This window comes from Ranitomeya imitator, chromosome 9, assembly GCF_032444005.1.
Source record: "Ranitomeya imitator isolate aRanImi1 chromosome 9, aRanImi1.pri, whole genome shotgun sequence".
NCBI classification, from domain to species: domain Eukaryota; kingdom Metazoa; phylum Chordata; class Amphibia; order Anura; family Dendrobatidae; genus Ranitomeya; species Ranitomeya imitator.
In genome coordinates this window covers 51,437,803-51,451,069 of record NC_091290.1, presented here as the reverse complement: position 1 = coordinate 51,451,069, position 13,267 = coordinate 51,437,803, and the positions used below count along the sequence as shown (strand labels likewise).

General features: G+C 40.3%; 1 protein-coding gene across 2 annotated transcripts in view; it reads right to left on the bottom strand.

The window, feature by feature from the left end:
- TH (tyrosine hydroxylase) overlaps nucleotides 1-13,267 on the bottom strand; it is a 77,885-nt gene that overhangs the window by 49,593 nt on the left and 15,025 nt on the right. The window contains exon 1 of one of the 2 annotated variants that reach the window (XM_069740285.1): nucleotides 3,492-3,601. The exons of the other annotated variant lie outside the window; for it this stretch is intronic. Within the exon in view, the coding sequence (XP_069596386.1) occupies nucleotides 3,492-3,581 (90 nt within the window). The 5' untranslated portion in view covers nucleotides 3,582-3,601. Of the gene's footprint in view, nucleotides 1-3,491; nucleotides 3,602-13,267 lie in introns of those variants that run through there. 2 annotated transcript variants of the gene reach the window in all.

Below are 13,267 nucleotides of genomic sequence, written 5' to 3'. Positions count from 1 at the left end.
CTGGTATAGGGTCAAAGGATATTGGCCCCCTAGCCTAAAAATAGCAGCATGCAGCTGACCCACAAAAGACGCATCTATTAGATTCTGGTGCTTTGCCCAGCTCTTTCCAATTGCCCTGGTGCTGTCTCAAGTGGGGTAATATTTGTGGGGTTGATGTCAGCTGTTTTATAAGACACCCTCATTACTAACTCCATAGTTAGATTGTAAAAAAGACACAGCCAGAATAAAATCCTTTAATTGAAATAATGACACAAACTCTTTTATTTGAAATAAAAAAGCAGCTATGCTCACATTTTCACCTAATCTATTGAAGCCCAGGTCACCTGTAAAAAAACAGAAAATAATAGACAACCATATACTCCCCTTTACACCCAATGTACCAATGCCCATGTCCACTGGAAAAGAAGAAAAACGATAAACAACCATATCCCTCACCTGTCCAATGTGCAGACCGTTGTCCGACAACGATCCAGATGATTTGAATGATTTTGCAGTCACATCAGTGTCTGCTCTCCCAGTCAGCCGGCTCACACTGACAAGAGGGTAATTGCTCCTACAGTGATTAGCGCTGGCCTGCTGTGAGAAAATTCAACAGAGTTCAAAGCCTATGAACTCCATTTACCTCACTTATGGCGCTGCTTGCAGTATGAGAACTTTCTCATGCAGGGAGAGCTGCCGAAAGTGAAGTCATCGGAATTCACCAGTTATTAACTCCGGTGAACTTTCTCACAGCAGCTCAGTTCTGCACACTGCAGGGTCGACTACGCTCCTGTTTCACTGTGAGTTGGCTGGCATAGATAGCGGTCCCATCACTGGTGAGAACACTATCCAAATCATCCAGCTAGTCATGGGACAGTATGGATTATCTTCACATTGGACAGGTGAGGGATATGGTTGTTTATTATTTTTCTCTTCCAAGGGACATGAGCAACGGTGAGCATAAAGGTGAGTATATGATTGTATATTATTTTCTGGTTTTTTTACAGGTGACATGAGCTTCAATTGATTAAGTGTAAAGGTGAGTATAATTGTGCTTTTTTATTTTAAATAACACAGTCTGAGTTATTATTTCAATTAAAGGATTTTATTCTGGTTGTGTCTTTTTACAATCTAACTATGGGGTTAGTAATGGGGGTGTCTTTTAGACGCCTATTCATTATTAACCTTTGTATTTGATGTCAGCCATAAAACAGCTTACATCAGCCCCACAAATATTACCCCACTTGCCAAGACATCAGGGCAAGTGAGAATAGTTGGGCAAAGTGGCAAAATTGGCACATCTAATAGATGCGCCTTTTCTGGAGTCTGAGATTACCAGTCACCAATTGTTTTCTTTAGCTTGGCTGGTTAAATAATGAAAAAGTATGGTGTGGGGACCCCTCTATTCTCGATAACTAGCCTTGCTGAAGCTGACAGCTGAGGGTTGCAGCCCCCAGCTGACTGGTTAACAAAAATACCGGGGAACCCATGCCATTTTAAAAAAATATATATATATTTACAGCTCAGGAGCAGCTGATTAACACTCCCATCTGCCGCTCCTGCTCTCACTGTTATTAGCGGCAGCAGGTGTCGGATGATGGGAGCTGTAGTCCAATCAGCTGATTCAAGTGACCGGGGGAAAGCGTTATACCTCCGATCACAGCTGAACACTCGCAATGTCTTCTGACAGCGTGGGAACCGTGGCTTTCTGACCGGCGGGATTGATTCCACCGCCGATCAGAAGCGGTGTTTGCTGCGCTGTCTTGCACATTACAGTGCAGCAAACACTGGATGTTCGGGCCCCCAGTTCAAGTGAATGGGGTCTGGGTTCAGATTCGGGTCCGGGTACTGTTCTGGTACCTGAACACAAACTTTTTATAACTGTTTGGCCAAACCCGCCAGACCCAAACATCCAGGTGTCCACTTATCTCTACCCATCACTAGAAACAACAAAAATCCAATTGTCAATATGTGATCTACCGTAATTGTAAATTCTAATTTGCTCCCCACTCTCCAAAATATCAGTTATGTTAGTTGATTACCAAAGAAATTTTATATAGACTACGTTCACATTAGCGTATAAAAAAATTGTCTTTTTTTTAATTCAGAAAAAAAGGACCATTTTCATCTTGTTATCTGCATGGTATCAGTAAGGCATCCAGTTTTATATATCAGTATATATTAAAATGTACAACACGAAATATGCTTTGCGATATTAAAGAATTGCAATGTAACTGTTATACAGATGATCCGCATGGGATCTGAGTTTGTTTTCCACATCAACAGACTTAAATGGGCGAGTCTCTCCGACTTATGGACAAACTCATCATTTTCATGCAAAAGTTCGGTCCGTGAAAAAAAAAAGTCATCTAAACAGCCCCATTGAATAACAATGGTTTAAATGCTGTACGTGTGATGTCATTTTTGTCGTGGACAGCACTCGAATCAAAAATACATTCTTGTAAACTTGGCTATAGTGTAATTGTGCTCCAAGCAGATGCTATGTGACCAAAGAAAATTATGCTATGAAGTTAGCATAGCAAAAATGTCAGCATAGTTGAATTTTTGGGATCAGTACTATATAAGGTCATTTGTAACCTTTCATTCTTGAACAGAAAAAAAGAGTCCAATTAGACTTTTTTTCTGATTTTTTTGCCACTGTGTAACCGCAGCCTTATAGGGAAATAATGACGTTACCCTTGCACCAACTTTTTGGGATGAGCTACTTTGTAATTAGCATTTTACCTGTTCCTTACTATATGGATTTACCAAGCAAAACATTTCAATGCAACACAAATATTTCAGACGTAGAATGCAAGTTTCTTATTATATTTATTAATTATATTAATTTATTATTATTATTATTATTATATTAATTTATTATTTTCATACACATGGCATATATATTTGTAAAGTTTTATTTTTGCTTACAAAGATTGTTTAGGACTGAAAAAGGGTATGGCAGCGTTTGTGTAAAAAAGCACAACACCTCTACCAGATTGTATCCCAATTCATTTGCAGTACCAGATGTAACCTAGAGACAGTTGTGGCGCTGTTTTTTTTTGTAAGAAAACAGCTATTTTTCTCTAATCCTGCATAACTGTCTGGATGGAATACACTTTAACACTATTTTATATGTGGGAATATACCCCGATAAAACTGATCATGAAGAATTTTCTGTTTCCATATATAAAGTTGAAGCATAAGTGGACATGACATGTACGCCACACTCATACAAATTTAAAAAAAAAGCCTTACTCTGTCATTATGTACCCCATTAATAATGATCAGGGGTTACATTTTATCATAGACCATGTTATATCAATCATATAGGTTACACAATCATATATAAGTGTAAAGCATTTTACATTCGACGACAACCCCAATCTACTGGGACAATACATACGTGACGAAAAAGAAGGAAAAGTAAAAGCAAGCTGTAATATAAGTTACATATACAAAGTAGAAGACTAGGCTGAACACAAAAAGTAAGGTTAGATTCTTCTTCTTACCAGAATAGCCTCAGCCTGTTTGGGATCAAGCTCCGAAACAGCCCTTCTAAAGCTTTTCCCGGCAGATCCCGAGACATTTGGTGTAGGCATCACTACTCTTTGTAGAAGTGCGTTCCCTGCACCTGCTCCAAGCCCAGGCTTTTATATTGCAAGTCTAACGTCACTACTCCCCCCCTCCACAACATCTCAGCCTGAGGGAGGAGAATGGACAGTGGTCCTTTAGCACATCTCCCTCAGACTCAGACAGTGTATCCTGCAGAGCATCACTTCACTTTGTAAGAGTAGCCTTCAAATCCAACACCTGTAGACCATCTCCGCAGCAGCTTGTTGATGAATTTTGGATCATTTAGTTCAATGCTAGTAATAATTTATTATAATAACGTAATATTTTATCTTGAGAATTTAGATTTTTGGGGGCTGCTGAAGGAAAGTTAAAGCCCCCTATACACATTAGATTAATGTTGGCTGAACCTAAGTCAACTATCTAATGTGATTGGGGAGCCTGGACAACTGAACATCTGGGGAGATGTCGATCGGGTATGTCTGATTTTAGACTGCTAATCACTTTGTTCTCCCAGAGAACACATGTTTGGTGACACCACCAAAGAGAGCTCCCATGTAGGGATGAGCAAACCTGTGGAAATTTGGGTTCTGGTATCCGACCGATTAGAACTGTACCCAAACTTCCTGAACCTGAGCCCCACTGACATCAATGGGGACCCGAACTTTGGAGCTGGAAAAATTGCATGGTTCTAAATGGTCCAAAAGGAGATGATCTCCAGCATCAAAGTACAGTAGTTAAAGGGAACCTGTCACCCCGAAAATCGCGGGTGAGGTAATCCCACCGGCATCAGGGGCTTATCTGCAGCATTCTGTAATGCTGTAGATAAGCCCCCAATGTTACCTGAAAAAGGAGAAAAAGACGTTAGATTATACTCACCCAGGGGTGGTCCCGCTGCTGGTCAGGTCGGATGGGCGTCTCCGGTCCGCTGCGGCGCCTCCTATCTTCTTTCCATGACGTCCTCTTCTGATCTTCAGCCACGGCTCGGGCGCAGGCGTACTTTGCTCTCCCCTCTTGAGGGCAGAGGATAGTACTGCAGTGCGCAGGCGCCGGAAAGGTCAGAGGCCCGGCGCCTGCGCACTGCAGTACTTTGTCTGCCCTCAACAGGGCAGAGCAAAGTACGCCTGCGCCGGAGCCGTGGCTGAAGATCAGAAGAGGACGTCATGGAAAGAAGATAGGAGGCGCCGCAGCGGACCGGAGACGCCCATCCGACCTGACCAGCAGCGGGACCGCCCCTGGGTGAGTATAATATAACGTCTTTTTCTCCTTTTTCAGGTAACATCGGGGGCTTATCTACAGCATTACAGAATGCTGTAGATAAGCCCCTGATGCTGGTGGGATTACCTCACCCGCGATTTTCGGGGTGACAGGTTCCCTTTAAAACTTAGTTTTTAATAATATAGGATATAAAAATGATAGAATGTGTACATATTAAAAAAAAAATTCTTATGCTTTTTGGGTAGAAAAACCCTTAATCACAGCCTGAAACATGTAAGCATTATGGGGCTTTTTTAATATGTTCACATTCTGCCAATTTTTCTATCTTATATAATTAAAGGCTAAGTTTTAAGTTTTAATGACTTTCCTTTGGGGTTGCAGAACATCCCATTTTGGAGCATTGAGAACTATTTGACCTGGAAACCCAGACCAGTACATACATACTCCGTGTACCACACCCCGACCACAGACTGCCCTGCAAGTCTCCTGGAATACCTATGTCTAATACAGGAGCAGTCAGCTGATTTGACACTTTTTCTATTTGTTGCGTGATGCATTCTAAGGAATCTTGTGCCAATGGACTCTTCTCTAGTGATTCCAGATAACGTGAATCACTTGCTTTGATGGAAATTTTAAACAATGTGAATAGATTTTCATCATGTGTACCATTAATATAGGTTTGAATGGCATAATATGGGTTGCATTAAGAAAGGCAAAAAAATACAGACTTGTCCTTACTTGCCTTAACTGTTAGCCTCTGTTTGAAGACTTCCATTGAAGGAGAACTCACTATCTCTTGTGGCAGCCTGTCCATTCGTCGATCGCCCTCACTGTCAAAAAGTTTTTTTCAAATATCTAATGTGTTTCCTCTCTCATCCCGTTGCTTCTTGTGTTTCCTTGTGCAAATGAGAATAAGGTTGATCATTCTACAATGTGACCATCCTTGAGATAGTTATAGACAGCTATTAAGTCTCCTCTCAGTCTTCTCTTTTGCAAGCTAAACATTCCCAAATCCCCTAACCGTTTCTCATAGGACATTGTTTGCAGATCAGTCACCATCCTGGTAGCTCTTCTCTGAACTTGCTGCGGTTTGTGCATGTCTTTTTTAAAATGTAGTGCCCAGAACTGGATGAGGTCTCACCAAAGAGGAGTACAGGGGGATCTAGACTGTATGCTTCTGTTAATGCAACTCAGAATTGTGTTTGCCTTTTTTGCTGCTGCATCACACTGTTGACTCATGTGCCGTCTGTGATCTCTTAGTATACCCAAGTCTTTTTCACACGTACTATTGCTTAGCACTATTCTTCCCATTCTGTATATGCTTTTTTCATTTTTCTTGACCAGACGTAGAGCTATGCATTTCTTGCTGCTATAAACAATTCTGTTAGTTGCTGACAATCAGTTTACACTCAATTCCTTCATCTATACTAATAATTTTATTTTATATAGGGCCAGCATATTCCACAGCATTTTACTATTAAGCAGGGACATGTACAGACAATAATTTCAATATAAGGTAGGAAAGTTTAAACAGTAACAGTAGGAGTGAGGGTCCTGCTTGCAAGATTACAATTTATAAGGACATAGGGGGGACACAATAGGTGAAAAGTGCTTTATAATTCAAATCCAGCAATTGTAATAAATATTTTCATATAAAGCTGCATGAGGCAGTCATCAGCCAGTGTGTTTAAGTGCAATTATCATGTGCAGTTATCATGTGCATGGAGGGAGTGAAGACAGATGAATAGGAGGGAGCAGATTCTGAATAATATTTAAAAGGAGAGAACAGGGAAGAGTTAGGTTAGTGAGTTGAGGTGATAGGCTTATTTAAAAAGATGTGTTTTTAAAACACACTTAAAACTGTGGGGGCTAGGTAGAAGTCAGATTGTCTGGGGATAGTGCATTCCAGAGAATTGGCGCAGCACGGGAGAAGTCTTGGAGACGAAGGTGCGAGGTTCGAATTATGGAGGATGTTCGTCTTAGGGTAGTTTGTGAACACAGGGAATGTGTAGGGTGGTAGAAAAGGATGAAGGAGGAGATATAGGCTGGTGCAGAACTGTGGAGAGCTTTGTGGGTGAGAGATACGAGTTTATATTGTATTCTGTAGCGAATGGACTAGCACAAGGTGGGAGCTTCTGTTAAGTGGAAGCTTCTGTTAAGTGGATAAACAGAAATACGACCCTGCATGCTGGAGTTATCCAGACAAGAGTGAATAAGATCGACAGTAAGAATTTGAGCAGTTTCAGAGGCGAGAAAAGTTCAGATTCTGGAGGTGTTTTTAAGATGCAGGAGACATGAGCGAGTGAATGATCGGATACAGAGAATGAAGGAAAGTTGTGTATCAAATATGAACCCCAAGACAGCGAGCATACTGCTTGAGAGTTATGGTTGAACCCACCAAAGTAATTTTAATGTCAGATAGAGTTAGGTCTACTTAAATCATCTTCATCTAAATCATAGTAACATAGTAACATAGTAACATAGTTAGTAAGGCCGAAAAAAGACATTTGTCCATCCAGTTCAGCCTATATTCCATCATAATAAATACCCAGATCTACGTCCTTCTACAGAACCTAATAATTGTATGATACAATATTGTTCTGCTCCAGGAAGACATCCAGGCCTCTCTTGAACCCCTCGACTGAGTTCGCCATCACCACCTCCTCAGGCAAGCAATTCCAGATTCTCACTGCCCTAACAGTAAAGAATCCTCTTCTATGTTGGTGGAAAAACCTTCTCTCCTCCAGACGCAAAGAATGCCCCCTTGTGCCCGTCACCTTCCTTGGTATAAACAGATCCTCAGCGAGATATTTGTATTGTCCCCTTATATACTTATACATGGTTATTAGATCGCCCCTCAGTCGTCTTTTTTCTAGACTAAATAATCCTAATTTCGCTAATCTATCTGGGTATTGTAGTTCTCCCATCCCCTTTATTAATTTTGTTGCCCTCCTTTGTACTCTCTCTAGTTCCATTATATCCTTCCTGAGCACCGGTGCCCAAAACTGGACACAGTACTCCATGTGCGGTCTAACTAGGGATTTGTACAGAGGCAGTATAATGCTCTCATCATGTGTATCCAGACCTCTTTTAATGCACCCCATGATCCTGTTTGCCTTGGCAGCTGCTGCCTGGCACTGGCTGCTCCAGGTAAGTTTATCATTAACTAGGATCCCCAAGTCCTTCTCCCTGTCAGATTTACCCAGTGGTTTCCCGTTCAGTGTGTAATGGTGATATTGATTCCCTCTTCCCATGTGTATAACCTTACATTTATCATTGTTAAACCTCATCTGCCACCTTTCAGCCCAAGTTTCCAACTTATCCAGATCCATCTGTAGCAGAATACTATCTTCTCTTGTATTAACTGCTTTACATAGTTTTGTATCATCTGCAAATATCGATATTTTACTGTGTAAACCTTTTACCAGATCATTAATGAATATGTTGAAGAGAACAGGTCCCAATACTGACCCCTGCGGTACCCCACTGGTCACAGCGACCCAGTTAGAGACTATACCATTTATAACCACCCTCTGCTTTCTATCACTAAGCCAGTTACTAACCCATTTACACACATGTTCCCCCAGACCAAGCATTCTCATTTTGTGTACCAACCTCTTGTGCGGCACGGTATCAAACGCTTTGGAAAAATCGAGATATACCACGTCCAATGACTCACCGTGGTCCAGCCTATAGCTTACCTCTTCATAAAAACTGATTAGATTGGTTTGACAGGAGCGATTTCTCATAAACCCATGCTGATATGGAGTTAAACAGTTATTCTCATTGAGATAATCCAGAATAACATCCCTCAGAAACCCTTCAAATATTTTACCAACAATAGAGGTTAGACTTACTGGCCTATAATTTCCAGGTTCACTTTTAGAGCCCTTTTTGAATATTGGCACCACATTTGCTATGCGCCAGTCCTGCGGAACAGACCCTGTCGCTATAGAGTCACTAAAAATAAGAAATAATGGTTTATCTATTACATTACTTAGTTCTCTTAGTACTCGTGGGTGTATGCCATCCGGACCCAGAGATTTATCTATTTTAATCTTATTTAGCCGGTTTCGCACCTCTTCTTGGGTTAGATTGGTGACCCTTAATATAGGGTTTTCATTGTTTCTTGGGATTTCACCTAGCATTTCATTTTCCACCGTGAATACCGTGGAGAAGAAGGTGTTTAATATGTTAGCTTTTTCCTCGTCATCTACAACCATTCTTTCCTCACTATTTTTTAAGGGGCCTACATTTTCAGTTTTTATTCTTTTACTATTGATATAGTTGAAGAACAGTTTGGGATTAGTTTTACTCTCCTTAGCAATGTGCTTCTCTGTTTCCTTTTTGGCAGCTGATCTTTATCACTGATAAAGATATTATACAGCACAGGGCCCAGGACAGAGCCTTGTGGTACCCCACTTGAGACATTCTTCCAACTGGATGTGTAGCGTAGCCATTTATGACCACTCTTTGGGTCCAATCACTAAGCCAGATATTAATCCACCTAACATTTACCTTTCAATGTGCAATTTCTGGGGCCCTTCTGCTAAATTCAAGGCAAATCCCAAGTGTACATTTCCTAAGTTACCTATTTATTTTTCCATACAAAGGCAACAGAAATTATAGAATCGGTCAAAAACAAATATACACTCAACCTCCCCTCTGTACAAATGCCTCTGTATGACAATCTAATATTTTTCACCTACTGTATTCTATGTTGTTTCTGGGAAACCCATTTACAGAGAGACCAAACTTAACCATTGTTATGTTATCTATTACTCTCTGTTTTCAGCTATTTAAAGCTTCCTTATACTCTTCAATGGGGCAACTACAGCAAGTCAGGAAAAATGTCAGCCCTCACGATCACCTTTACTTATGCATGTTTCCCATAAAAATATCGTTTTAAAAGTTGAAGAATTAGGACCACTGGTTTTTCAGGGAGTAGAGGAAATATCAAATTATATGTCCAAACTAATCAACATCATTTTGAAAAACATTAGTTATCTTTTCCATTGAGTGTATGGCCCCTATTCATCAATGCTGATCTTGAAGAGGGGGCAGGGTGGAGTATGAGGTGCCTGATTCATTAATTAATTAGCCTCCATGCACCTTGCCTCAAATCTTACTCTTGTCAGAAACTGAAGTAATATTTATAGCTTAAGGAACACCACTATTTGTTATGAATTTGACTATCAGGGGTATCCACAGTCCTTCATGGCCCGCTCCCAATCCAGCTTCGCTCCCTTTCTCAGAAATGGTCAAAAATGGCAAAAGTCACAAAATTTGTTCAGTCTCAAGTTTTGCAACTTCTCAAAGCTTTTTATCTCAGTTTTCTGGCATACAAACTTTGATGAGATGAGCCCATTTCTCTTTACGCATTGCCCTCTCACACTGGACCACCGGGCAGTAAATAGTTGCTCGTTTCGTTCTTGTCATCTGATAATGGATTGCTTTGTCGAGACCACTAACTTTAGTCTACCCAGAACTCTTATGCCAAAAGAGGAAGGGTTTTGGGTGCAGAACTTAAACGTCCTTAAAAATGTTGGCAACTATGCAAAATATTTGCACATAGAGAGAAAGGTCAAAGTTGTCCATTTTGACATTAATCTCATGTATGATTAGCTAACAACTTTCAGTTTTCAAAATGTCTTACAACGCTTGCACAGAACATACTGTGATTCTGTATAGTCAGTTCTAGTTTTGTTCTGGTTTTGGCATACATAAAAATGTTCTTTGATATATTACAATCTATGATAATCCCTCTAACAACAAAAGTAAGGCTCAGTAGATAGCCTTGAAAATGTTGCCTTCGATTTGTACATATAGCACCAATTCTTCCAGTGCATCTATGACATTTCATAGACTCCTGCTCATCAATAAACTATCAGGTTCTGATTTTTCCCAGTATTCTTTAGTTTTATGTTTTTTTTTATCTTGCCATTATAGGCCACGCTTCTTTTCTTATGAGACCTCCTTAGCAAATATTTTCTCTTCTTGGTTCTTCGCATTGCAGCCTCATGTTCTTTCTCTTGGCCTAATCTCTGCTCCCCATCCGTGTCTCCTCTCTCTCCCTCCTCGGCTGTCTCTTGCAGTAATTAGACTTTGTCAAACACAGTAATTAGCACCACTTTGCCTGGGTGCCTTTTTGCTGTCATGATGACTCTTTTCATTCACAAAAAGACTTTTAATAACCCATAATGGCAGGGCACAACTGCTGCAAAACAAATCTTCTCTGAAAGTTAGCTCTGCAGTCCAGGGACAGGCTTGTGAGTTCAATCAAAGCCAATATTCTATTTAATGAAGCATATATTTCTCTACACGTTTCTGTATCAAAAAAGAACATCTTGAACAAAAGAAACTTGACTCCACAGGAAATATAAGTTCATGTGTTGTTTGCATAACAAGGATATGCCATCACTTTATGATCAGTCCTGGTCTAACCTCTGGAACCCCTACCAAGAATGCGTGAGCCCCAGTGCTGATTTGGAGTTGGATTCTACAACATTTCACTCCCAATAATTCTGCTGTGTGGAGAGCCGCAGCTGACACTGTTGCCATCACACAGGAACCCCAGCCACCTCTCAGTCAAGTGGACAAAGTGCTAAATAGGGGCTGTAGACCATTTATTCTCATAATCAGCAGGTGGGTCCTAGAAGGCTGATCCCACAAATCATATCCTATTAATATGCCATCACTTATCTTACCCCAGACAGGATACACTAGAATGCACCACCATGTGCTGTGATCTCCACTGCTTACTAGATTATAGTCGCAGTGGTACTATAAAAAATACTATCAGATCCAATTGGCTTTCATAATGCCACTTTAAAGGTATGCCTCCTGGAATCCACCTGAAAATGTACCACAAAAAATGAACATAGTCCACAACAATGTCAAAACGACATTGCTGGGCACAAGTTTTGTGTTATGTCTCTTCTTTTAACTACTTCAAGATTTGGAAAGGCTTCGCTGTTTGAAGATATGCCTTGTACACCCTGGCACACACTGACTAGGAACTACATTACAACAAAAATCTGTCCTCGTGATCATTTTTCTAGTAACCATTCTAACCCACAAGTTATGCCTTGTTGTTGTCATGTTCACCATCATTTTCCTTATCGACGGCTTTGCGTACTCTTCCTCCTCTCTCTTACCATTGCATTATCAATTAGCCTTTTATGTGCCCAAGAAACATGCTTTCAGTTGTCTGTTTGTGTGGAAACTGAACTCCCACAGGGTCAAGTTCACCACAATCGATGCCGAACCATATGGATTATACTGCCTTTTGCAAAAAAAAAAGATTGCGGCTTCAATGAGAGATACCTAGCCACCATCATTTATTGAAAATAGCTTTACAGGTCTGGGCACAAAATGCCAAAAAAAATTTCAAAAATAAAATTTATAACATTTCGTGCAAATTTTTTGCGTTTTAGCTTCTTTATCATTGTTTGTGAAATTACGTTTTTTTGTGACTGCAGCTGGGTGAACACAACAGGTAGGAACCTAGACAAGATTAGACCCCTACACAAGTGTGGGCACAAAGGGAAAAAATATTTTTAAAACAGTTGTTTGGCTTTGACTACTCGTAATTTTTGTAAGGTATCTGCTTCACTATGACGTTTGGCGTATATGAATTACTTGTGGATGGGGCGAGCATCTATTGGAGTAACTTGCCCAGTAGGATCCTGAGCAGGATTGTGTCCCTGCGCAAGGCAGGGCACAAAAAGAAAAACTGTTGTAACTTAGCAAACCAAAATTCTTGGAATTCTCCTTTTGCCATTTTCTTTAACATGATTCTCAATTTTTGTCTAAATTCATAATGATTTTTGAGTCAGTTGAAGTTACCCGATAGAATATTTAGCAGTATTCAACTCAGCATCCCTGCAATATGCAGCAAGATGTGCAGCAGTATCTGGATATGGAGGGGGACATTGAGTTGGCATAGGCAAGTGATGAGGATCACATTCAGAGCTAAAATGATGACGACAGCCACATATCTCCTGGCTAAAAACTGTAGTGCTGCACACTGTGTTTTACAGTGGTGTACTGCACTGCTGTTGCCAGGACTGAAGATGCTGGTACTACACTGCTAGACATCTTGGCCACTGCCACTAGATGCCTACACACATTCCCTTGTTCAGTGTCGTACTGTATTGTACTTCTACTTGGAAGCATGCCCTCTTCATAATACAGGAACATGAAACTGCTCCCAAAATAGTGATTTTTTTTTTACAGTGCATGTTGAAAAGTCATTGCTTCTTCCATTTGAAAACAGCTAACCCATTACTGTTCTCTCAAAAAAGAGATGATTTTTGGACAGTTTGATTAAAAGCCACCATAATTGTTTAGTGATTTTGACAATAACAAAGAGGGAGATATTTTTCACTCCTAGTTTAGAAGCGATAACTTCTTCAATTACTAAACAGCTAACTTATTCCTTCCCCCTAAATTAAGGGATGAACGACTTCTGAAAAAATGATTGCTTCTTTACTTA